This window comes from Pelecanus crispus, chromosome 2 (genome assembly GCF_030463565.1).
Source record: "Pelecanus crispus isolate bPelCri1 chromosome 2, bPelCri1.pri, whole genome shotgun sequence".
NCBI lineage: Eukaryota > Metazoa > Chordata > Aves > Pelecaniformes > Pelecanidae > Pelecanus > Pelecanus crispus.
The window spans coordinates 95,715,588-95,743,110 of record NC_134644.1 but is presented as its reverse complement, the minus strand read 5'-3'; the positions used below and the strand labels follow the sequence as shown (position 1 = coordinate 95,743,110).

The 27,523-nt window shown below is 41.8% G+C and overlaps 1 protein-coding gene across 1 annotated transcript in view; it reads left to right on the top strand.

Moving 5' to 3' along the window:
- ADCY2 (adenylate cyclase 2) overlaps positions 1-27,523 on the top strand; it is a 241,385-nt gene that overhangs the window by 67,091 nt on the left and 146,771 nt on the right. The window contains exon 3 of the mRNA XM_075705183.1: positions 1,825-1,986. Coding sequence (XP_075561298.1) covers positions 1,825-1,986 — 162 coding nt within the window. The remainder of the gene's footprint in view (positions 1-1,824; positions 1,987-27,523) is intronic.

The following is a 27,523-nucleotide window of genomic DNA, read 5'->3' as shown; positions in this document are numbered from 1 at the left end:
TTAACATGATTTGTTCTCAGCAAATTCACATTGGCTGTTACTTACATTTTTCTTAACTTTCAGAACTCTTGATTATGAATTTTTTTATTATTTAGTCTCTTATTGCTCCAGGAATTGAAGCTAAGCTGACCAGTTCTTAATTCCTTAGCCTTTTTCCCAGCCTTTTGAAGACACATGCTGTGTTTCCCTTTTCTCGCCTGCCAGAACATTCCACATGTTTCCCAAGTTTTGAGGCTATCAGTTAGTTCTCTCAGTATCACAGTTGATATTTACCCGGCCAGAACAATTTGAAAACATCATACTTACATAACCCTTCTCTTATCTAGACCAAGTTTGTACACCCTTTTCTTTGCTGTTCGTTTTACTAGCATATGATCACAGTTAAAACTTTTAGGGAGGACTGAAACTAAACAGATATCAAACACTTCTGTTTCACTGTGCTATCAGCTGGTAGATTGGAAGAGTAGAGAAGCAAAGTTTTCCCTTTGCCTTTTTGTTACTTTATTTTCTTATTAACCCTCATGTCCTTTGCAGTTCCATTTCATTTCATGCCATTGAAGTTTTTGACTCTTGAATACAGTACAGTTGGGCAGCATCAAAAAGAGGAGTTGGATTAATCGTAATGGAGGAATTGGAGAAAGATGAGTGGAGAACAAAAGTGGACTTCCTTCTCCATCCGAGTCTGTCTCTGTGATGGAGAAGAATGCCTCCACTGTCTTGTAGATACACATATGTGAGGGTTCAGTTTTGACTATGGAATCATCACGTGCAGATGTGAAGAAAACAAACTGACAATAAGAGAATTGAGCAGCAAATTATTATTGCTCATACCTGCTTGGGAGCTTTCTCAGTTAAATACTGTGTGTATACAACTGTTAGATGGTGAATAGGCTTGTAAGTCAACTAAAACTGATGGAAATGCTTATGTGGGGATATAATTATATGCAAGCTGCCACAGTTTCAGAATTGCTTCCTTACTTATGTGTGCAAAATCTTTGTCCCAAATCGAGTTACATTTTCTCAAATACATGGTGGAGTTTGGAACGTATGTATACCATCAAATATATAAACTTTTGTATGTATAGTTAAGGAATCCCTTTTGCTGCTACAGGTCGCATTGTGCATTTGGAGACTTTGTTTTGTAAAGTTAGTGTGGATACTAGAACCCTTTAAAAAAAGCTAACAGTAAATTCGGCTTATGGGCTGTGATTGTCTGAAGTTGTTTCTCATGTCCAAATAAATGTATTAGCTTAAACTGTAGTGTTTTAATGGAATTTGACATACATCATGTAGATACACATGAAGTATAATCTTATTAAAAATGCTTGGCTGAACTTGCACTTTTTTGCATAATGTCATGTTACATGAAACGGTGAATTTTTAATGCATCAGGATGAATGAAATACCTCTGAATTGAAATTTAGGCCCTGTGGAGGGGTTTGGCAAATTGTTTTGCAATGCAGTTCACAATCAAAAAACACCATTCCCAGGAGAACTACACTCTTAACTGTGTGTTAATAAAATTAAAATTTTAAAAGATAAATTTGAAGTTAAATTTGAAAAGGTTGGAGTATTGTGTAGTTCTCGAACCGTGATGTAGTATCTTGAAACAGCACTTCTTAAATCAAATATAATGTAAATTTTCCAACACTTTTTAAAATGAATTCTTCCAAAATCAATTTTCTGCAGTGGTTAGCAGTACCTTTCCTGTAAAAAACTGATGTGTAACTATTCTGAAGACATTTCAAAATTAAATGCTACTTTTAAAATGTTGCTCCAAAGTGAATTTGACATGCTTCTTTTTTGTCTTGCTGTCTTGCACAGGTATCATTTTTCTTGTTCATAATTTTTGTGGTGTATACCATGCTGCCCTTCAACATGAGGGACGCTATAGTTGCCAGCGTCTTGACCTCTGCGTCTCATACGATTGTGCTGAGCGTCTGTCTATCAGGTACAGCTGTTGTAAAGGAACACTTGGTTTGGCAGGTAGGTGCTTTGTCGAATTAATGATTAACTGTGCATGGAATAGCCTGGTAAATGAGCCAGGAGTGCCTCAGTGGGTGCTTGGGAGTATGAACTTATTTCTCTGTTCATTTCTGAATTGCTCAAGACTTAATTCACAGGTAGTCACTGTCTAATAATGAGGGTGTCAGTAATGTGATGTCTTGCTGAATCACATGCTTAAGTGGTAGACTCTACAGCCACGTAGTGCTTACCAATGTACAAACTATCATTGCTCGAAAAGTTATATGATGCAGCCACATTGTCATAGATGCATTACCACGCTGGTATGTAAACCACATTGTTCCTCTCCTCACCTCATTAAAGCCTTACTTCCAAGACCAAGGATTTTTTCCAGGTATCAGTGTTATCTTTGACTCAAAAAAGTATTGTTCCTTTGAATACCCTGAGGTCTGCTGGGTTAAAGATCTGTTGTGAAGACATTGCCCTCTCCAAGTCTGCTATAGGGCTTGTCCTTCTGTAATTCTCAGCCATTTATAGGAATTTTACAGCCTCCTCCCGGTTGGGCCCCTGATTGAAGGGGACTGGCTGGCTCTGTGACATTTAGGGAACCCATCTGTGTTTGCAGTTGGGTCTTGGCTTGTAGCTCAACTCTGATACTTTACTACATGACATACTGCAGATTAATAATTTTAAAAAATCCAAATATTAGGAGTTGGTTTTCCTTACTGTTTTGCAGAAGATCTTTTCAATGGTGAAATACTACAGTTTTTGTTGAAGTACTGTGATGAACCCAGCTGTCATTGATTTCTATCAATCTGTATTTTTAAGGAAAAATTTAGATTTCATTTTGAAAAGCAAATACATGGGTTTTTTTTAATGTAGTTATGCCATTTTAGGGAAACAGAATTATTTTAACTTTTGCATCAAAATGACACTGAAGCTTAAAAGTAAGTACATTTTTATAAACATACTAGCAGAACAAGAAAGGTAGACATCATGCTATTTATTGTGAATAGCATGAAAAATGAAGCAAATAGTTTCTACTTACCTTTTAAGTTACTTGAGCCTTACTTTGAAAAACATTATGCCTCAAAGGTTAACTTCAAAATTGCAGTGATTTTACAAAAGTCGTGCCTTGTAATTTGTTGTTCAGGAAAATACATTTTATTTCCAGATATGGCTGCAGATCTGTGTTATATGGAATATTGAAATTGAAGTCCCATAAACAAAATATGTTCTAAGATGTAGTTCTCTATAGAAGTTTTGAATGGTGAGATAAGTGGTCTTGCTTTTCTTTTACTGGTTTGGGTTAGTTGTGTGGTTTTTGTGGAGGTTGCCAAGTTGTGCTGTATGACTGTGGTCATCTGCAGTCAATGTAGTATTTTAATAATTCAGTAATACAGTTATTGATAATTGTGGTGGAATAAACCAGGGAGAATGTTATCCTTGGTTTTATGTCAACCTATGGCTTTTATTCTGGGTGAAGATATGCTGCTAAAACAGTACTAATGTTTGCCACTCCTTCCCTAAAAGTGTTTTGGATTAAAGTTGCTTTTTGTGGAATGTATTTATTTTTCCTGCCTATCTTTCTAGACCATTAAAATTTGGTATATCTAAACAGTTCTTTCAGAAGATGTTATATTTTTAGATACATCATGTCTCCAGAATCAAAAGAAATAAATTATGGGCTGTGATGTACAACAGTGTCTTTCATCTCTTCTGTAACTTCCTGTTTCATTAAGAAAGAGTGGAAGTCTTTGAGCAATTTGTATTTTTGTTAAGAGTATTTAATTTCCAGGATGTTATTAATTTTCTATTCTCTCTTTCCAAAATGTATTAAATGTTCTTAACAGTTTGTCAGTTACTGAAAGTAACGAGTGTACTGCATTCTTACGAATGTGTGGAAGGGACTAAATGCCACTATCGCAGTTCATTTGCCCTCTGTACACTTTTATATTACTATTGTTTATACTTTGGAGTATAAGCAAAAAAATGTTTGTTTTGTGTTCTTTGCTTTTGAAAATGGAGACCACAAATAAAGGGTTAGATTAGAGATACCAATTACAATAAAAATAACATTTGTCAATGATATACCTGAAGTTGGTATAGGATAAGTGTGTGTAATTAACAGCAACAAAAAAAAAAAGAGCTGGGGTATAGTTGTTTAAAAGGACCATGTTGTTGAATGGGGTTTTTCTGTGGGGAAAAAAAAAAGAATTTGGTGAGGCCTGGACTGAAGCTGCTTTGCACAGTTTGGTCACTAAAGCCCAGAGATGAGGAACTACCAGTAGACTGAAATTCGAAAGCTTCGAGAAACACATCCAGGGTTAAGTAGAGTAAATCTGGCTTGCGGAGCTACACTTAACTTTGGCAAAAATATATTATTTTGATTTTAGGGCTACTGATTTGAACCAGTAGTAGGCACTTAAGAAGCAGAAAGACAGTGGTATAACAAATCTACCTGTAGGTAAACATCAGATATTATAACATATATTTCCTGTATATATAGCAAGTATCCTTCTGTAGAGAGTACCTGCACGTCCTTTATAACTACTTCCTATGTATTGGAAGACTTTGATTAAATCGTTCTGTTCTCTTGGCTGAACTTTCTTCTTATGTCGAGTTCTCCTGCCTTATAATGCTTTTGGTGGCCCTCTGCTGGACCCTCTCCAATTTTTCAGCATCTTCCAGTGACTCTGGTTAGCATCCCATAGCATTTTGGAAGTTAATCATACCTACAGTCTATCAGTAGAGAAAAATCGATATTCAGAAGCATTTGCTTATTTTGAGGTTTGGCAGAACCTATCTTACTGGTTTTGTCATTCCTTTTGTTGTCCTCTGTAAAGTTTTACACCCAAAATTGGTTTCTGTAAAGCTGAGGGGCTTAGAATGCTCTTAATTATCCAGTGTTAGCTGCAGTCAGAGATACTAAGATAAAAGCCTCCTGAGATAAAGAATCCTTCAACACACTCTCATGGTTACATGAACTAGTTTCTGTTTGATCTATGCATGTGTTTTAGGGGGAGGGAATCCACCTTGGTTTAAAAACTGGCAGTGATGGAGATGATCGTCCACAAGCCTTCATATTTTTTCCATGGTTGTTGACCCTCAGTGTTAAAATTTTGTTCCTCTTTCCTAGTGGGAATTTGTCTAGCCTTGTCGTCCAGCTTTTGGATCTCATTTTTTTGGCCAGTAGGCTGACAGACCCAACAGTATCCAATTCTGTTTCTCCCATAAGAGTACTTCTAGACTATCATGGATTTGCCTCATAACCTTTTTGTCAGTAAAATGAGTTGCCTGCTTTTGCACTAGCTAAGCCTTTCATCACTTTGACAGTTCTTCCCTGAGTCCTTACTTGTGCTTTGTCAACATCTTTCTTGCAACGTGGACATTAGTGTTAGAGGAACATGCCAGAAACAGCTGCAGCAGTGCCAAATGCTAATAGGGGGCTCGGTCTAAAAGGGGTTAGTGTGCTGCAGAGCTCAGCATGGAGACACAGACTCTACGGTAAAATACCCAGTTAGTCTCCCCTTGCAGTTTTGTGGGGAGTTTAAGGCACAGCTATGGGATCTGTGACAGGGAGGAGGAAAAAGAGTCCTGTGTTCCAGTCTCAGTTTATGAAAAAGTAACTGTGAATGTATGGGTTTGGGATTTTTTTTTTCTGTTGAAAATTTTAATCCTAACCTTACAAGGCACACAGTCTGGAATCTGGGACTCTGCCCCCTCCTTCCAGGTGAGCATCCTACTGCCCAGCAGAGGATGTTGTTCTGTCTGCTCCTGGGAGCCTGGTGGTTAGGACTGCTGCAAGAGAACGTGGCTCTAATTATGGCATTAAGGTATTTGGCTCAGAAGACTTTCGCGAATTAACATCCTTTTCAGTTATTGCTGGAATGGAAAGTATTTCACTGCCATCCCTTGCTATAAACACATAACCTGTTTCTCCCCAAACCAGAACAGATTCTAATCAAATACTTGTGTTTTTCCTGCTCTGCTATCCACTGCCGAACCATTCTGTTCTCGTAATGGGTTGATACTATCATTAGAGGTCATTTTGTTCTTAATTTGCTAAAAAAGAGCTAACCAACATCATTAAACATCCTATAAGCTTCCATTTTTCTTCTTCCCTATGTTATATATGAGGAGTGTGACTTTTTAATTTTAGTCTTTTAAAAAAGTATTGTTGTTTTACTCTCTCAACAAGCAATTTTGTCACTATTGTAATTGTTTTTCATTAGCTGTGGCTAAATCTTCTCCAAACCTTAGCTAAATCGCTACAAACTGTCATTCATGTGTTTTTTTTTTTTTTTCTTTAAACTAGTGTTCCTTACCTTTTGGGATTTTTTTGGCAGCTCTTTGCAGCACTGTAAAAGGGGTCCCTTTTAGAGGCACAAAATTGTAACTGGGCAGCATGCATGTGTACATATATATTTTCTCTTTTTTTTTTTTTGACTCTGTTCAAGAATGCATAGAATCATAGAATCATTTAGGTTGGAAAAGACCTTTAAGATCATCCAGTCCAACCATTAACCTAACACTACCAAGTCCACCACTAAACCAATTAAGGGTAGAGTAATAATTTTATGTTTCCTGGCTTGGTGGCTGGATTATTTTTAAAGAAAGTAAAAACTAGGAATCATTAAGGTTGGAAAGGATCTCTAAGATCATCAGTCCAATCATCAACCCAACACCACCATGCCTACTAAACCATGTCCCAAAGTGCCACGTCTACTCATTTTTTTAACAGTTCCAGGGATGGTGACTCCACCACCTCTCTGGGCAGCCTGTTCCAATGCTTGACTACCCTTTCCATGAAGAAATTTTTCCTAATACCCAATCTAAACCTCCCCTGATGCAGCCTGAGGCCACTTCCTCTCGTCCTATCGCTAACTACTTGGGAGAAGAGACCAACACCCACCTCACTACAGCCTCCTTTCAGGTAGTTGTAGAGAGTGGCAAGGTCTCCCCTCAGCCTCCTCTTCTCCAAGCTAAACAATCCCAGTTCCCTCAGCTGCTCTTCATAAGGCCTGTGCTCCAGACCCTTCACCAGCCTTGTTGCCCTTCTCTGGACACGCTCCAGCACCTCAATGTCTTTCTTGTAGTGAGGGGCCCAAAACTGGCCACAGTATTCCAGGTGCGGCCTCACCAGCGCCGAGTACAGGGGGACAATCACCTCCCTGCTCCTGCTGGCCACACTATTCCTGATACAAGCCAGCATATAGCAAAAAGGAACAATTGTAACAACTTTCAAATAAGTAGTGTTTGGTCTTTGCTTGTGTGATCAGTTCCTTTCTGGTAGCCTGGTATAAATCCTTAGATAATGTTCTGTCCTGGTGGACAAAAACAAATGCTAAATGAAAATTTTGTTATTTTCAAGAATGTTTGAGTTGGGAAATTCCAAGGCTACATCTACATCATCTTGTGCATTTGCCATCAGCTTGGCTGAGGTCTCCTATTACAATATAAATTTTATCCTATGTGCTATGGACAGCTAAAGATGAAGCTGCTACTTTATTCTTATGTGATCTGCTGGTGTATACACACTAACTAGTATTAGTGTACATGCAGATTATGGTTTCTGCTTGACTTGTGATTCATGAGCTTTTGGTATAATTTCTTTCAAGATCTACAATGACTAAGAAATTGGTATTTTTTTTTTTAATAAAGCCTCCTTCCCCTTTTCAACCCACTGTTGATTTGTGTGTTTGTTTTTTCCTGAATAGGCCATAGCCATTGATGTTTAACTTAGCAATCAGGCAAATCTTTCTGCCCATTTGAATCTCTAACTTTCTTGCTAGCAGAACCTCTTTGTTCCTGCGTAGAGGGGTTGGTGCCTCCGATCAGATCAGATGCCTCCTTTTGGGGCCTGATTCTGCAGGCTGCAATGGGAACCTGCCTCTTCTTAGAAAATGTTCATAGATTAAATTTTACAGACACTCTTCAAAGTTAGGTAGGTAATTTTGATAGCATGTGGCAGGCCTTCCTCTTTTTGACCACTCACAAGCCTGCTATTGGGATCCTAGTGCTTGGATCATTAAGTGTTTCAACCGTCAGAGCCTTTCAGCAGGTATGCCCTGATAAACAAAAACCCCTCTGGTGTGGCTGCCTTTGCTCTACTGATTCTTCAAGACCGTCCCAGACTCCCACCAGCAACGTGAGCCTTCTGGCTTGCGCTGTATACCTTCTTCCACAGATGGCAGTTATACTCTTCCCTATCTTTTCTGGAGTAACCAGTGGTTTTCTACTGTATGGGGTTTTTTATGAAGTTTAAAATATAAGATCTGCTGTGTGTGTGTTTTCTGTCTGGAAAATTCATGTGTTTTGTCAAGAGAAACCAGTTAATCTGATATGATTTGTATTTGGCAAAAGTGTGCTGCATTTGTACACATGTACAAACATGTACACAACACATATATGCATATATATACCGCTGGCCACACAGACTGACACATGCAGCACTCACACAAACACAAATAGAACCCATGGCCTCATCCTGCTCCCCTCTCTGGCTGACCAGGATCAAGGTCTGTCAGTAGATATGGTGCATTGCATATATCAATGCACATGTACCATATGGATCCCTCCAGCACCTGGGCTCATGCCTGAGCCAGTCTGCCCAGTAGCTGCCCCTGGATCCCAGTCTCCCCAGTTGCTGGTCCCTGGATGTGCAAGCCCCACTCCAGCTGCTGGTACAGCCCCCCTCGCTCACAATCATGCACATACACATGGACATCTTTCCAGCAGTCTCCCAGGTCATGTCACCTACCCACCAGCTGGTCCAGCTTGATGGCTACTAGTGCTTACACGCTCACTTGCACACCTGCACTTGCTCCAGTTGCTGACACAGGGGCCCCTGTGGACCATGGCCGTACCCCAGTTGCTGCACAGAGACGCCCATACACACACAGTTGCACAGACTAGAGAGTCCCTCACCAAGAAGAAGAGTTAGAAATGGAGTTTAATGAGAAGACAGGCCAGACTGCAGTGGTCAGGCACGGGGCACGGCCAGGCCAGTGTACCAACAAGTAACCTGTTTTACATTGTCGTGGTTTAGCCCCAGCCAGCACCATGCAGCCGCTTGCTAACTCCCTCTACCCCGATGGGATGGAGGAGTGAATCGGAGGAGTAACACTGAGAAAAACTCCTGGGTTGAGATAAGAACAGTTTAATAATTGAAATAAAGTAAAATGGTAACGATAACAATCTAATAATTATAATAATAATAATATACAAAGCGAGTGATGCACAATGCAATTGCTCACCACCCGCTGACCAATACCCAGCCAGTTCCTGAGCAGCAATCGCTGCTCCCCGGCTAACCCCCCCCCAGCTTATATACTGAGCATGACATCATATGGTATGGAATAGCCCTTTGGTCAGTTTGGATCAACTATTCTGGCTGTGCCCCCTCCCAGTTTCTTGTGCGCCTGGCAGAGCATGGGAAGCTGAAAAGTCCTTGACTGGCGTAAGCAGTACTTAGCAACAACTAAAACATCAGTGTATCAACATTCTTCTCATCCTAAATCCAAAACACAGCACTATGCCAGCTACTAGGAAGAAAATTAACTCTATCCCAGCCGAAACCAGGACATATATGAAACTGACTCCTTTTATCCCCTTATCCCTCTATTTCCCCTCTATTTTCCCTCTGTTTTGTTGTGTCTCCCCAAACCGCCACAATATTTCCCTTTCCCTGCCTTTGGTTCCTGCCCTAAACATCCCATAATAAGTCTTGCATTGCCCTGCATCCATCATGTGTCCCATGCCCCTGGGCAGTGACCTCCCTTAGTCCAGCAGGTTGTCTGGAGAGCTGTTCCTGATGACCCATGGGGGTGGGTGTCAAACCTGGACACTGGGGCTGAGGGTCCCCTGGGACAGCCCGGAGAGGGGCCTGGACAGGGTGTGCTTCCTCTGGGTCCTTAATTTGGGTTCCTGTCAGCCTTTGTGCCTCTGTGCCCCTCTGGGCTTGTGCAGGTGGGCTCCTGTGATGGGCCTGGGAGTAGCTGGGTGTTATTCAGGCTTCCCCCCACCATTGTCTCTCTATGCTCCTCTGTGTGTGTGTGTGCACATGCACGTGCAGCTTTTGATCACTTAACCTAACAATAATTACATGATTATTTCTATCAAGATTCATGAGATGATGCTTAACATGTTTTACAATTCATACTTAAGTGAAAATCTCTAAAACAACATACCATATCTAAATTACAAATATTTCCATAGATCTACTTAGCTCTTTCAGAGTTAATAGTGCTTCTTATGCTTCTATATCTCATCAGCTCCTAGAAAAGTATATAATTGACAGCATCAGATGGTGGACTGGATTTTCAAAGACAGGCAGCTTTGATATGGCATCTGTAACATACATTCAGATGTTCTAATTAACATGCAGCATATAGGCATATACCTTTTGTTTAAGACCACTGATTTAAACTCATCTGTGAACTGAACATCTTTAATAGGTGATGATATTTACAAAAAAAAGCTTTATGTAATAGTGGCATAACAGCAAAATAAAAATAAAAAGCATCAGTATTCACTGGCTAATAAAAGAAGAAAACGTACAGCTCTAGGGCTCAGAAATAGAATAGAAGTTGGTTTATGCTGTTATCATGCAGTACAAGCATGTTTATTAAAAAAAAGGCTGGGAAAAAAGACTGTGTCTTTAATTACATTCATTATTGTATAACCCCTGAGGCTGTATAGCTACACAGTGAAAGCTTAAACCACATAGGAATTTTAGTACTCTGAATAGCTAAAAGCTGTTGCTGTGGGTTGAATTTATCCTTCTCCCTTGAATACCTTTTTTTGAAGGAGATGGGGAACGGTTATTCATGAAGGTAATGCACCTTAAACAACTCTTGCTTTCTTCTGCACAGTTACACAAAATGAGTTGCTGTTCTCCCTGCTGAAGGGGTGGAGGGCAGTGACTGCTATTGAAGGAGGGAGACTGTATTTCTTGTAGCAGCAGCTACTGCTGTCCCATCCTTCGCCCTTTTTTCCCCCCTTGCTCTCCCCACCCCGGCAGCAGCCTGGCTCACCACATTGTGTAGCAGCTGCAAACCGGTTTGAGAGAGGAGTGCTATATCCTGCATAGCACAATACAGAAGGCATATTTTTTATTATTGCACATGTTTCTTTACTTTTGACTGTATGCTTAAATCTAGGCAGATATTGAAATGCCATCTGCTGTGGCTTTTTAAGTAATTTTTACAACCTGCAGGTATACTTTGGTTTTCACTCATTCTTTAAGACAATCTGCACAGTTTGGATGTGCTTATGAAGAGCCCACTTGCCTACAAGAGTATAGATATGTAGGAGAATGCATAATTGCATTTCATAGTATTCAAGCATTAACATGGAGAATATTAACATCTTCCAGAAAGTCCCTAGGGCTGTAAAGAGAAGACCTGCAATACTTAATATGATGGAAAATTCAGCAAAGGCTGAGAATTGCAGTGCCATAGTGTGGTGGGTTGACCTTGGCTGGATGCTAAGTGCCCACCAAAGCTGCTCTATCACTCCCCTTCTTAACTGGACAGGGGAGAGAAAACATAACAAAAAAGCTCATGGGTCGTGATAAGGACAGGGAGAGATCACTCAGCAATTACTGTCATGGGCAAAACAGACTCAACTTGGGGAAAATCAGTTTGATTTATTGCCAATCAAAACCGAGTAGGTAATGAAAAATAAAAACCAAATCTTAAAACACCTTCCCCCTACCCCCCCACTTCTTCCCAGGCTCAACTTCACTCCTAATTTTCTCTACCTCCTCCCCCCGAGCAGTGCAGGGGGACAGGGAATGGGGGTTGCGGTCAGTTCATCACACGTTGTCTCTGCCGCTCCTTCCTCCTCAGAGCAGGACTCCTCACACTCTTCCCCTGCTCCAGCGTGGGGTCCCTCCCATGGGAGACAGTCCTCCACGACCTTCTGCAGCATGGGTCCTTCCCACAGGCTACAGTTCTTCACAAACTGCTCCAGGGTGGGTCCCTTCCCCAGGGTGCAGTCCTTCAGGAGCAGACTGCTCCAGCGTGGGTCCCCCACGGGGTCACAAGTCCTGCCAGCAAACCTGCTCCAGCCTGGGCTCCTCTCTCCCCATGGCTCCACAGGTCCTGCCAGGAGCCTGCTCCAGCGTGGGCTTCCCACGGGGTCACAGCCTCCTTTGGGCACATCCACCTGCTCCAGCGTGGGGTCCTCCCCGGGCTGCAGGTGGATATCTGCTCCACCAGGGACCTCCATGGGCTGCAGGGGCACAGCTGCCTCACCATGGGCTGCACCAGGGGCTGCAGGGGAATCTCTGCTCCGGTGCCTGGAGCACCTCCTGCCCCTCCTTCTTCACTGGCCTTGGTGTCTGCAGAGTCGTTCCTCTCACATATTCTCGCTCCTCTCTCCAGCTGCAGTTTGTGTCCCCACTTTTGGTTTTTTTTCCCTTCTTAAATATGTTACCCCAGAGGTGCTACCAACATCACTGATGGGCTCGGCCTTGTCCAGCAGTGGCTCTGTCTTGGAGCCGGCTGGCATTGGTTCTGTCAGACACAGGGGATGCTTCTAGCAGCTTCTCACAGAAGCCACCCCTATAGCCCCCCTGCTACCAAAACCTCGCCACGCAAATCCAATACACATGGTGAAATGAAATCATGTGTGCAGGCGGCCATGTGGGTTTTCCAAAGCAACATTTATCTGCAGCCCAAAATCAGCATCTAAGAAATGCATAGAAAATATTTCTGGTGAGATGTGTAGGAAATTGTCAAAGCACTGAAGATAAGTAATAAAAGTCTCCTTCTTTTAAAATCATGGAAATATCTCCAGTTAGCATTGATTCTCAAGCTTTACTGGAAGGGTCAAATTGCCTTTTGTGTCCACTCAAGTTAATATTTTTAATAGCAATGAATTTCACCTGTATATTTATTTATTGCTCTTATACTACTTTAGCTTACATTTCTTATTCTAAAAATGACAATTTTTTTAGCAGTTTTAATTTTCCAAAATATAAATTTAGTTGATCAACAAGTCCACAGTCTTTTAGTATATTAATTCAAGTATAAAATGTCTATGTTACAATGCTCAATCCTAAGGCTGCTATACCTCCAAAAACTTAAAAGAGTTAAACAGGTGATTGAAAATTCCAGTACCTCTAAACTGGAACAGAGAGCAGCGTACTGTACCAGCTGTACCTTCCTCTCTTGCATAACATTGCTGGAGCAGCAACTGAACTCTCACCATGCAGAATACCTTTTGCAAGGGAGTTGTATTCCATATCCTTTTAAGGATGGTGTTAATGTAAATAACTTTCCAGTGAAAGGCTAAATCTATGCATTCAGAATTTTGTAATACTGTCCTTCTAGGTAATTTTTCTAGAGTAAAGCATCTTTAATTCCGTCCATTGAGTTGGTTTTGCTGTTTCCTTTCCATTTTCACAGACGTTGCCTAGCCTTTTCAGTTACATAGCACCTTTATGGCTTGGTATTATTTGTCAAATTTATTGTGAATTACTTCTCTTCTTATTGCAGCTGAAGCATAAAATTCTGGGCGAGATACTCACTCTAGACATGATACTTTGTCATTTTATGTACTTGTAGAGTTATCGTCTATCGCTACATGTTATTTTCAAGAACTCAATAGAAGAAAAATGCCTTTCACTGTCAAGATGTGGATACATTTCCCCATCCTGTCACCACTTCTAGTGCAGTATAAAATAAGACGGATCAGGAGTACAAACACCTTTTGTTGCATGGAAAAGCCTTTAGCAAGTCAGAATGCAGCTGAGATGCCACCCTCCCCAAATTACTGACTTCCCAAAGTTGCAGTGGTTCAAGCCCCCATCTATTCAGAGACACCTGCAATAGACTGTGATCTTTTTATTTGTCCTTCGAGCACCTGCTGTTCCCCGATGCTAAGCTGCTGGTCAGGCAGAAGTCATTCCTCTTCCAGTCACCTTCCAAAATTTGTACTCCTGTGCATTCCTGCCAGTGCTCACTCACGCGAGTCCTTGAATAGCCCCATTTCCTTCAGCCCACTTCTACCATATGTTGGTTCTCAGTGTGTTTCAGTAAAGCGCTGGCTACAGAGCTGCCTGGCTTTTAATTATTAAGTACAGCCTCCAAGTGCCAATGTTGTAGGCGCTGTGGAAGCCTGTGATGGAATTGGTTAATGCTCCCAAAAAAGCAAGCAGAGGCCAGAAGCAAATGAGGTAACACAAGCTTCTGCCACATATATTTTTCTTTTCTTAGCAGCTACAGCTGTGCTGCTGGTAGAAGGGGAGCCATTCTCTGGCCCTGGAGCTTGGTACAGCACAGCTCATGTTTACCTGCCTAAACTCGCACCCCTTCTTCCTTCGCCAAACAGGGTGGCCAAGTGTCAACTTTCTCCGAATAATTCCTGATGTGTTCTCCCCTAAAATGTGTCCAGGCTCTGGGAAAATGTTGGTTGGCTGAGATTAAAGCAGTGCTAGTGAGCAAGATAGCAGCTGTACAGCAGTGATGATCATGGAGCTCAAAACTGCCTTCCCAGTTTTGTTTGGTTTACCAGCAGAGACACAGCTGGAGGACATCATCTGCAAACCCTGAAATAATTCTTAATTATTCCCAGGGATTGCACCTTTGGTTATTACACAGCATATTCTTTCCCTTCTCAAGGTACATCTGTTGCTGCACGCCCAGTGAATGGTATCAGTGTATGTTCTGTGTGGGCCTGAGAAGGAATCATGTCTCTCCCATGCTTCTCACTAGTCATGTATAATGTTTAGCTGCTGTCAGTTTAGACAGGTTCTGGGAATACTAAAGACTATATGCTGCATATTTGCTGCAAAGGTTACCTGCGTGGACTCTGCTAGCTCTACTGGTTTCTGCGTGGGACAGTATTAGTTACAGCTGATGTTTGGCTCCTCCACTGTTACTGGGTTTGTTCTATACATTTTAACTTTGATAGCAGCAGTGTGAAAATAGTGTAGGCTGTGGTTTATCATACATAAAGTTATGTTCGTGAATCTGTTTGCAGTTTTATTTTCTTTGTCCCTTTGAGGATGCATTTTCTCATAGATATGTAGCATCCTGTGGCTCAGAAGCCACAAAACACAGGCTTGAAGTAAGCAAGCTTGCTCTGCACTGAGCTGGCTCAGGTCCATGGGCTTTGGGAGTCCAGGCTGTGTGAAGGCACTTACGCTGCTCTGGAAACACAGAGCTATGCAGAGTTATGTCTGAACCTGAACCTTAGGCCAGCTCTCATGTCTTTGGATATACAACAGCACAGTTAATCCACAGCCCTCTACACTGTTTTAACAAATAATTTAGACTTATCAATATTGAAACAGTATAGGCATCCAGAGGATTCAACTGCTTATAGATGCACAGAACTAAGACTGATAGGTGGTCAGTAATTGAGGTCTCAGCAAGGCAAGAAACAAACGCCTGGGCAAAATCTCCCTAAATGATCCCAGCAGATTTTGTTCTCAGTGCTGAAGAAGGAAGCAGGTGCCCTCCACATCCTTATCAATCTGACCCAGAGAAAATTTTCTCCTTGATTCCTAAGCAAGAATAATTGGTTTCACTGATCCTGTAAGTAGGAAGACTTCCATGCATGTAAAAGACTAGCTATTCAAGATCCCAGTGCCTGTCATTCCTACAGTTGTTGTCAGTATTTGCTACTTCAGAAGAGGATGAAAAGAAGAACTTGAAAGTTCATCTGACCAGTTTTAAGCTGGGGGAAAGTATTTCAGCTGGTTCCTATGCAAATGAGTAACTCAAACTCTGAAGCATGAGATTTTGAGGTCCTCAACACAGGTGCACTCTTGTCTTTTAGAAGCCAAAACTGAGTTTTGCTCTGAATAGATTTGCTCTGTTTGTTTAAAATATTTATAAGGGCCACCTTTGCATAATCTTCTTTGTCTTGAATGCTGTCTTAGTTCAGCAATGACTCTTATCACAACAACATTTGTTCAGGCTAACTACCGCAGGATTTGGCTGTGGTTACTAGCGTTATTTGCCACACTTTGTCCCAAGACTCATAGAGATGAGATCTTGCCCAAATTTTTTGCAGACAGGAAGATACTGTCTCCTGATGAGCATTTACTCACATACCTACTCCTGGTGAAGCTGTTTGGATTTTTCAAGGAGGTTTGCAGCAGCTTGCATGAGAGAGCTTCACAATCTGAATGCAAATATGAGGTGTGCAATAATCCTGTTTCCTCTGGTATGTAGGTGGTGAGATGGAGTTTCAGCTTCTGCCAGAGGTCTGTTGGGGTTTTGCTGATGATCTCTGAACGCTGACTGTTGCCAACCTTGGCATACACACACACACACGCACGCACGCACTCCCTCATTCTGAGAGATGTTTTGGATGCTTACACACTGCTTGGCCTGTGGAAAGAGTCATTAAAATTTGGTCTGTGGGAAGAACAGCCCATAGTGACAACGATAAATGCTCCCAGGCTGTCTGCCTGCTCCAGCCAGCTCGCACAGGCCAGCGGGCAGGAACGGAGAGAGGAGATGGCGTGCTCCCTGTGTGACACCCGGGCAGGCTGTTGCTGTAGTGACGGTGTCCTCTGAGCCTAACTGGGTGGTGGCATTTCAACTCTGGTTCTTTTGTGCTAACATGTTATTTAGGTCCAATCATTTATCATGTTTAATTAATTTTGTAAATCAAATCTACTCAGGTTGGTTAAGACCCTTAGGGCTTGTCTTGGATTCCCCCCCCCCCCCCGCTTCTTTTTAGAAAAATAAGCATAGGATAACACTTTGAATGTCCTAAAAGAGCAGAAATGGTCACGATGTAAAAAACAGAACATGCAGCAAAAAGGACAGGGGGAACAAGAAGAAATGGATGGAAATTATCCATGCAAAAATGGTGACAACAGCATAAATACTAGTAAGTAAGAGAAGTGGAATGCTGAAAAATTAAAAGGTGGATAATAAGGCACCTTTGATAATGCTCTGCATTATTTGCTTTAAGATTTTGCTTCATTTGCTGTTCAGTCATCAGTGATGACACCTTTTGTTTTTCCTGCTATCCAGCAGTTTAGACAGTGAATGTTTTCCTTGGGTTTTTGGCTAACTTTCTCACCTCAGTTCAGTTTATTGATGCTGCACTGATGACCTCTGAATGCAGAGATTATTCCCTTTCTACTGTTGTTGGTATTGATCATGTCACTTCTTGTACATGGTACACACGTAGTCCCCTAAATCATTATCTCGTTATTTTCTCTCTGCTACATTATTTCAGCTTCCATTGAGATGCATTAGCTAAAAATATTCCCGAGTCAAATCCCGGAGTTGCAGGCGAGCAGAGCTGACCTGCCTGGGACAGTGGGGGAGCAAACAGCAACCTTTGTAAACATGTTCTGAATTGTCCCTGGACCTACCTGTGTCGACAGTCCTGGGCTTTGTCAGTAACCTTTAAGCCTCTGCTCAGTTAGAGCAGAGTGCAAATAAAGATCCCACTTTGCGACACTCCTTCCTCAGCAGAGTCAGTGTTAAGCCCAGCTCTGCATTTGAATTGCCTGATGCAGGGCTTGGATGCACAACTGATGCTGATGCATCTTGAGTGGCAAAGCTCTGCCGCTTTCCCTCCTCTGATAGGAGGAGACCACAGTTAGGCAGCAGAAGGTGTGCTGGAGAGCCATGTTCAGCACTGCTGGACTAGCCCCAGCAGTGACTCCAACCCTCCTCATGCTACTGCTGGGCTAAGAAATCATTGCAGAGGCACCCAGCTGGTCCTGCCTTGAAAAAACATGCTCCTACTTTCACAAGAGATTCGGATGCTGTCCTTGTCACAACCTTCTGCTGATGTCCATGTCTGTACTTTCCAAACTCCACTGACTCTTCTCAGATTGGATCAGCTGGATAGACTGTTAGGTCTATGTTAATTAAAAGCTTGTCTGCAAAAATATGAAGGAGCAGGGAAACAATGACAAAGGAACCCCAATAACCCAATCAGAGCAAAAAGGACACCTTGGCCCAGGTGGGGCCATCAAGCAGGTGGGTCAATGGGAATGGCTCCCCAGCTCACCCTACAAATGGAGGGGGTCACTGCCAGCAGGCTGTGGGTCTCAGTATGGGATGCAGGGATAGAGCGTTTCTGGATTGCGTAAGACTTACTATGGGATGTTTAGGGGAGGAACCAAAGGTGAGGGAAGGAAAGGATCATAGTAGTTTGGGGGAGGAACAAGTGTGGGAAAATAGAGGGATAAGGTGATAAAAGGGGTTGATGGTGTGTTAACAGGCTGCTAGTCAGTACAGTTATCTGGCCATGCCCTGTGCCTGACCCACGCTGTCTGTTCAGTTGTCTTCTCAACCCCCATTTCTAACTAGATGAAGGCACTTCGTATTCTGTGTGCATGTATATGTATGGGGTCTGCATGCAGCAACTGGAGCGGAGACCATGGGTCACAGAGGCCCGTGTGTCTGTGGTGTGGCAGCTGGAGAGACTGGAGTGCATGAGAGGCCTGAGTACCAGCTTACAGGGCAAGGGGCCATGGGTCAGAGGGGCCTGAGAGCAGGGGCAGCTGGAGAGACTGTACTGCATGCGTACGTTGTGGGTGCGTGCCTCCACATATGTGACCACTGGTCAGGCTGGACTAGCTGGTGAGTGGGAGACGAGGCCATAAGCCTGGGTCAGATACGGGAGAGGCCAGAGGCTGTGTGGCTTGGCTACTGGAGGAAGCAGGGGGGCCAAGCTGGACTGGAGAGACCTGTTTGTGTGGGTGGGTGGGAGATTCAGGGGCCAGCTACTGAACAGACTGGGTATCTCTGGCCAGTTACTGGAGGGATACATAATGTATCTATGTACATATTTTGTGCTAAATTGCTTTCATCCTGGTCAGTCAGAGAGGGAAGCAGGATCAGGACATTGATGCAGCTTGTGTTTGCCCCAGTGCTGTGTTTTCAGTCTGTGTTGATCTGTATGGCTGGCCATGGGTGTATGTATCTATGTATTGTACACATGTGTGCCCACATGCCTCACAACTGGATGGATGTGGGGACACGGTGCTGCAGCAGCTTCGCCTCTGTCAGGCTACTGGATTCAGCAACCTCCAACATAGACCAGAGCCATATATTTTCAAATCGCATTCCATATATTTTTAAACAGCATTATGGCTTTTGTGTAGGAAGTGATTTTCTCAGCGATCTTGATGAAGATTTAACTTTGTTCTCTTTACAAATGAATGATTTAAATGTCTTGCACTCCCTTTTGGTCACTGTTAACAAAACTAGGTCACAATTATTTTCTGCCTACATAAATCAGTGTAACCCTGTGTATTATGTAAATAAAACCCTATACTTCTCCGTGAAAACTTCATGTGATTCTTTCTTCTATTAGCATGACTGTGGTTTTAAATTTGTTGTGGTCTTTTTCCATCTGCAGAAATCTCTAGAGAAGGGATTCTGCTCTTTGGCACTACTTGAGGTGACATATGCTCATGTGACATGGGGGCAGTTCCTTCTCTGGGCATCCATTTCTTCCATATTCACAAGTGGGATGTGCTAAGCCCTGAATCCGTAAGCCATGGTCATAGTGGGAAACATTAAACTTTCATATCTCCTTCTGGGAGTTGCAGGCATATGTATTACTGCATGATGAGGTAATTGATTTTTCACTGTACCTTTGCTGATCAGTGTCAGAGTTCCAGGCAACCAGAATAGTACCAGAGTTAAAAAGAATAAGTGTGAAAATGCTCCTCCATAATTACTGGGCTGATATGATACCTGAGAGCGAAAGACTGCTGCAGGCAGTCCTTGTGGGTGTGCAGAGAGCAAGGACTGTGTATGTTGAGGGAAAGGCTTTCCTTATGCAAACTGCCAGAGTGAAAAATGCTGTCCTTGGAGAGACATTGAGCATCCATTCAGGTGGTGGTGTACAGTTTTTTTTCTCTTCACAGGCACTGAAAGAAATGTAAGGATAAAGAGCAGAGGTGAGCCCAGACTTAGAGTTAAGCCAGAAATGTTGTTAAAACTTTCTGAGAAACAGATTGACTAGTAAAGCTTCTGAAAAGGCATCTACAGTAATGAATGCTCTTTCCATCCCCAAAATGACTGACACAGTTCCTTCTATTCTCATTAAAAACTGGTATTACCTGATAGATCGTCTGTGACCACAGTACCAGGACGATAGCAGTGTCCAGATTCTCAGTAATTCTAGGCACAATTTGGATGATTTGGTGTGAGGCATAATGGGGTATCTTAGGGAACTGAGGAGCTGGGAGATAAAGCACAAGTTGGAAAATCCATGGTTGTTTGCATTCACACTTAACTGCTTCAGGGTGATGCTCTTCTGTATCTGCGACGCTCTTTCGCAGTCAAAGTGCATGCAGTTAAATTGGCTTCTTTTGCACTATGCAAAGAAAAAATAAATCCTCCCTTCTTAAAAACTGTGACTGTTGGCCTTCATGTTGATAGCTCTGAAAGTGGCACCCTTTGGTTCATATTGGCTATAAACTAGCAAAAGTCGGAAGTGTACCATTTTATTTCAGCCTTCCAAATTTGATGTTTTCCTTGTAAATTGCTGAAAGTTTTCTCCCACTATTTATTTCTTCTTTTTACTTCCCTCACACCCTGGTTTGTAATCCATTTTTGCTTATTTCTTATAATTTCCCGTGTCTTACAAACCTGTTTCTTACTTGTTTTTCTGATGTGGCACGACCTTTTTTAAATTTTTTATTTAGGGATTTATTTTTTTTTAAATCCTTCAGTACACTCCATCTTGTTTAACAGCGTCTTCTGACAAGCAGTTCAGCAGCTTAACTGCATTGTAAGAAGAACCATCTTTTGCTTGTTTCAAACCTGTCATCTGTTTCATATGAGTCCCCCAAATTCTTACAATGGAAAAGGCTGAACAGTGGATGTCAGTTCACCCTCTCCAGGGCATTTATGATTTTATAAACCTCTGTCACACCTCCCTTTCATCTCTTTCCCAGGCTGAAGAATTGGAAATTATTTATCTTTCCCTATTTAGAAGCCATTCTATACCTTTGTTCTTCCTTGTTGCCTTTCTCTGATCTGAAAGTTTTCCCTTACACAATATGAAAGCACAGTCTGTAAGACAGAAAATCCATTAATACTTTATAGCATGCTTGTTTACTAAGGAAGTAGGTCATCGTAAATTCTGATGACCCTGAATAAAGAGAAAAAAAAATGATGAGCCTGATCCTCAAGGCAAGAGCAAATTAGCTGAAATGTTACTAGTGAAGGATATGAAAAATTTGTGACCTGACCCATGCAATTTTGAGGTGAGGACTTACAATATTTTGCTTAACAAAATGCACATGCTTCTGTGGTTTGTGAAGAAGGCTCAAAAGAATTGTTATGCATTTAGTAGAGTGAAATAAGAGAAATAAATACATTCGCTTTTCATGTCAGAACTAAAAATGTTAAGGTCTGTTTTCATTAAAAGAAATTCTAAAGGAGAGAAGAGTGACTATGTTTATACTACATTACACTAAAACTGGAGCAGTTGGGATTGTTTCCACAGGGCTGTTGCTTATTGGATGATGACGATGATGGTGATTATTATTATTATTATTATTATTGAATTATTAGTATTTGAACAATGCCAATTTAAGGATTGGGAAGCTGAATCTTTAAAAAAATTATGCTTCTATATCCATATTACTTGGGATGTCAGAAATGAAAATCCATACTTCAGAACAGGCAAAGATTCCTTCCTAGACTAGAAGGAATAATTTGATATTCCTGATTTTTCTAAGATAACCGCATTCCTCTTTTAAAAAATTGTATCCATGAAAAAGACATATAAGTGGGCATGAACTCAAAAAAAGAAAAATCACAGTGTATCTGAATGATAATGCAATTACTGGCGCATTAACTGGATGCCAAAAGAAGGCAATGAAAATTGTGTAGCTGCTGATGAGAGAATTTTCAGAATGCATTATGGATGTTGTGCCTCGTCCTGACAAATTCAGTTCACAAAAGACTAAGCAATAAGCAGCATCTCAAAGGGGTATTACGTTTCAGATATTAGAGTCTTCCCTCAACAAGTATCCAAGATATGGATCAAAGTAGAACTGCAGCGTATATAGCTTGAACCACATACATATTTCCTTGAACTCAGGCTCACAGATCTGTTAATATTATGGATACCAGGTAGTTCACAATAATTTTCAGGTAAAATTAATTATATATTCTGTGGAATTCAGCATTTTAGCAGTGAAGAAACGTTTTCCATTATCTGAGGTCTTGACAGTATTAGTGTTTGTATGTGTGTATGTATATAATATGCAGAATTATATATATAAAAATATATATAGTGCAGATAAACTTATGTATTTTTTCCCTCTTCCTACATATGTAATTTCAGTAGCAAATCAAAGGCTCTGGACTGTATTTTGAAAATAATACTTCCATACTATACTGTTGTGTTTCAGCTGTGGCTAGCAAGGTTTTTTGGTTAGGTATGTGTGTACGTAACCTTCCATTTTAGTTCAATGAGTCCAGCTGGGATTAAGCACATCTGAATATCATAGGACTGAACCCAAGTATAGAAGTCTTCCCTTGCATTGTTGTTTGTTCATCGACCTCATGCACTTTGCCATGAGGTAAGCAACAGACAAGTTTGATTACTCATAGCTTAAAACACAGACCACATGATGAATGCAATGTTTCCTCTGAGAGTCAGACTGTCTGGAGGGGCAGGATAGGCTTAGATGAGCAAGTAGCATATATACCTCCTACATAGATTGAGAGTGTTGATGTTCAGTTTTCTTTCACTGCCATTTAAAGCATTTTGTGGGGTGAGGTAACAGAGGTAAGGGACTGCACTAAACCCTAGTGTACATGGAAAAATAATTATTTCTCTTTAAAAACCCTAGATACTTTTAATACTTGGTAAGTCTCCTGCACTCTTACATTTACTCTCACATGGCTTCACCAAGGGCAAGTCCTGCCTGACCAACCTAGTGGCTTTCTGTGAAGGAGTGACTGCATCAGTGGACAAGGGAAAAGCAATGGATGTCATCTGCTTGGATTTCTGTAAAGCGTTCGACACAGTCCGCCACAACATCCTTCTCTCTAAATTGGAGAGATATGGGTTTGATGGGTGGACTGTTCAGTGGATAAGGAATTGGTTGGATGGTCGCAGTCAATGGCTCAATGTCCACATGGAGACCGGTGACAAGTGGGGTCCCCCAGGGGTCCGTACTGGGACCACTGCTGTTTAACGTCTTCATCAATGACATAGACAGTGGGATCGAGTGCACCCTTGGCAAGTTTGCAGACGACACCAAGCTGAGTGGTGCGGTTGACACGTCAGGAGGACAAGATGTCATCCGAAGGGACCCGGACAAGCTGGAGAGGTGGGCCTGTGTGAACATCATGAGGTTCAACAAGGCCAAGTGCAAGGTCCTGCACCTGGGTCGGGGCAAACCCCAATATCAATACAGGCTGGGGGATGAAGGGATTGAGAGCAGCCTTGCAGAGAAGGACTTGGGGGTACTGGTGGATGAAAAGCTGGACATGAGCCGGCAATGTGCGCTTGCAGCCCAGAAAGCCAACCGTATCCTGGGCTGCATCAAAAGCAGCGTGGCCAGCAGGTTGAGGGAGGTGATTCTGCCCCTCTGCTCTGCTCTGGTGAGACCCCACCTGGAGTGCTGCGTCCAGCTCTGGGGCCCTCAGCACAAGAAGGACATGGACCTGCTGGAGCGGGTCCAGAGGAGGGCCACCAAAATGATCCAAGGGCTGGAGCACCTCTCCTACGAGGCCAGGCTGAGAGAGTTGGGGTTGTTCAGCCTGGAGAAGAGAAGGCTGCGGGGAGACCTTACTGTGACCTTCCAGTACTTAAAGGGGGCCTACAGGAAAGATGGGGACAATCTTTTTAGCAAGGCCTGTTGTGACAGGACAAGGAATAATGGATTTAAACTAAAGGAGGATAGATTTAGACTAGACATAAGACAGAAATTGTTTACAATGAGGGTGGTGAAGCACTGGAAGAGGTTGCCCAGAGAGGCAGTGGAGGCCCCATCCCTGGCAACATTCCAGGTCAGGTTGGACGGGGCTCTGAGCAACCTGATCTGGTTAAAGCTGTCCCTGCTCCCTGCAGGGGGGTTGGGCTGGATGGCCTCTAAAGGTGCCTTCCAACCCAAAGCATTCTATAATTTTGTGATTCTATGGTTTACATAAGTAAGCTTTTGGAAAGAAAATAGCAATTATGATTAATAGTCTATTGTGCCTGTTTTGTTGTTTTTGATGGGCTTTTTTTCCCCTTTCTTTATAGTGTTGTAGCGAATCAAATTAAAAGACATTCAATAGAAGCTAATTCTTTTCAACTTTTTAAGAAGTTTGTTGAGCTGGATAAAAAAAACAAAATCCAAAGCTATATTCAATTACATAACTGTTTTAAACTTCTGTGTTTTCTAAAGATAGAGCAGTGATAACATTTTATCAGTGCCAAAGTGCTACAGTATATTGCTTTGGGATTCAGAAGAGCTGAACTGTATCTCTGGCTTTGTCTTTTGAAGTCCTGTTGATTTATTTGAAATCCTTTGAAATATCATCTTTCTGCTATATGCCTCTATTTCTTCCATCTCCTTATTGGCTAAAAGCTGATTTTAATATTTACCTGTATACAATTTGACCTCAAACATTCTGTATAATGTTTGTAACATGCTACAATATTTTATTTTGAGGAAGATTATTGCAAAGGAAAGGCTCAGATCTGGAAGTGGGAAAGAACGCCTTGTATTTGGCCGTATTCTTGTCTACTCTCAACAGACCTGATGAATATCATTATTGTGTATTATTTTAAGATCTTTCATATGTTACATAAAAATCATCCTGCTTTCTTAATTTTTTCTAAAAATCAATGTAGCTTAATGGGTTTCCTTACTGTGATTTTGTTTTGTTTGTCTTTTTTGTTTGTCTCCTTCTGCACTGTGGGGAATGTAAATACTTTTCACCTGGAACAGGAGGTGCATTGTATCATCAGTATGAGCCTGGAAATTATTATAACCCTTACTTGTCCATGGCCAGAAAGTGCCTTAGGGTCTTAAGTGTGCTGATCAAGCAGAAGTAGAGGCTAATGTATAGACCACAAAGCCAGAAGAAGCTGTGAGGATCATCTGGTGCCGTAGGTTATACTCTTGTATAACTTAACGGAATCAGTTTTCATTTGCACTCTAGCAGCGGCTCCCCGACTCTGATTCTTGGCCTACCGTGGGCCCACAATAGTTCCTGTTGGCCACCATCCATCTTGTTATCAAACTTCTAGTTTAAAATACCGTAAAATCTGGTTGCACAGACTAGCTCTGACCATCTTACTGTAATCTTGCAAGACCGCCATAACAAACAGTCCTCTTGCCACAGCTGTGAAGACAAGCAGCTCCCACACCAAACAGCCTAGGAAGCCTGTCCTCCTGTCTGCTGGTGACACAAACTGACTTGTAGTCACTGAGCCAGGGCTGGATTGATATGCAGACCAACCAGTCGTGGGTCTTAGAAAACCTGTGAGAGTCTGGGACTTTTCTGCCACGTGAGCTGCATCTCAGTGGACTTAATTTTGAGGGGAGGAGTTGCTTTACTGACTTACTTAAAGGCAAGGCATGGGCTCCATATGGTTGAGACTGCTTCATGAGATGCATACAAACTCAAGGAGGGGGAAGTGATTGGCAGAAGGAAACAGGATGAGAGGAGTTGGAATAAAACAGTCTCCTGAGCTGCTCGCTGCCAGACGTGACTGCAGTGCAAATAGGCTGTTTCAATGTAAATGAACTGTGACCAAATTTTCAAAGATATTTGTCTGCCTAAAAGCCACTTAGGAATATTCTATAAAGTGCTTTGATTTCCATGTGAGTTAGGTACCTAGACATTTTTGAAACAAATTTCCACTTGCCTTGCCACGAACTGTGAAGTTTTAGGAGCTAGTACGTCTAGAGTGGGGCACACGACCAGCAAGTAGTGGTGCTGAGTGGGCCTTTTGGTCTGAAGACTGACATAAGAAGAGGCTATTGGGGCTCTGAATAAAGGCTTACATCGAAATGATTGATGACGGCGGGAAAAAAGAGTAAGAAATAATCTTAGGCAGCAGCCTGTGAGTGTTGCTCAGATCAATATTATGTTCTTCACCTGACAACTTCATAAAGGTTTCTGGCTACCCCCCCATGCTCTAAGTGTTGATGGTGATTGCCTTTGACAATCTTTGAAGCAGCACAAAAAGAAGAAAAGCAAAATCTCTTTCTGCTCTTCTGTCAGGGGACTTCTAAAGAGCCTTTCTGTATCCACTTTGACACTACTATACCCGTGCTTTAAAATGCAGATTGATTTGTTTCTCTTAACATACAGGAAACTTGATTCTATCTCGTGAATGGATTTTACCATCAGAATTAAGGCTTGGAGATGTTTGCTTTGATCTAGGTCATGCTGACCTTAATTAAAGACCAAATCACCATGTGTCAGGTAACGTCACACACTATTTTGATAGTCCCCTGCTGCAGTAGTTCCTCAAAAAAATAGCAACAGAGCACAGCATAGGCAAGCTAAAAGGCATGCAATTAATTTGTTTCAAAAACATCTTTATTCAAATGTGATTTAAATTTCCTCAGCTATGGCAACATTTCCCATGATGTGATAGAAGTTCCTGTAACTACTATAAACACTCTAGATGGGAGACAAATCTGGAGTGTTTAATTTGTTTGTTTGTTTTTTTTTAACAGCACTAACAGGCATGTCTCTTCTAAAATGCAGCACATGAAACTTAGTCATTTGCCACCTACTCTCCCTTTTGTGTTATTTTTTCCCTGCGGTTCCTGTATTACATACTATTTTGTGCAGCCTGTAATTTCTTCCTTGCCTGGGGACCCACTCTGACATGGGATCTGGGCAGAGTGCCTGGGGATCACATGGGGAGAGAGGGCAAGCCACTGTGCTGTTACAGCAGAGGAAAGGGCGCTGTCCTTGTTAGGCACCACCTTCTCCAGCTACCTTACCCTGCGAGCCAAGCAGGCGCTGCTATGTCCCGTCACATGATGGAGAACAAGGTGGTTGACAGCTCTGTAGTTTGCTAATTTTATTCTGCTTTTCCTGTTGTGGATGTAAGGTCGTTAATTTTCTTTGAAAAATGAGGACCTGTGGAGAAAAGAGGTTGTTTGATGGGGGGTGGGATATAATATTTTGATATTTCAAAGATCAAGCTATGAAAACAATCTGACAATATCAAATGTGGAAAGCATAATAATAATTTATGTGAAGCAAAGTATTACTTGCGGGAGACATTTAGAGTCCAGGATTCATCTTACAGCCGTGTCTGTAACTGTAAGGCATTTTCTTAAACATGTCCGTGGCAGTCTTGGTGTTTTTATAACCACCTTGGTCAGCATCATGTTTCAATCTGAGCACTGTCTTTAAGGCAGTTGATTTGCTTTCAATATTTCTCCCAAGTATAAGTAATATAGAAGCTAATATAATGAATGAAATAATTTCTGTATTTTAAAACTTCTTACATTTTCTTCTACTGTGAGTTAATTTCTCAATAATTCTAACAATTCTTTTCACTTTGTTCTGTATATTTAGTTGCAATAATCTTTGTATTCCCTTTGTACTTCAGTCCTTAATTATCTATCTGA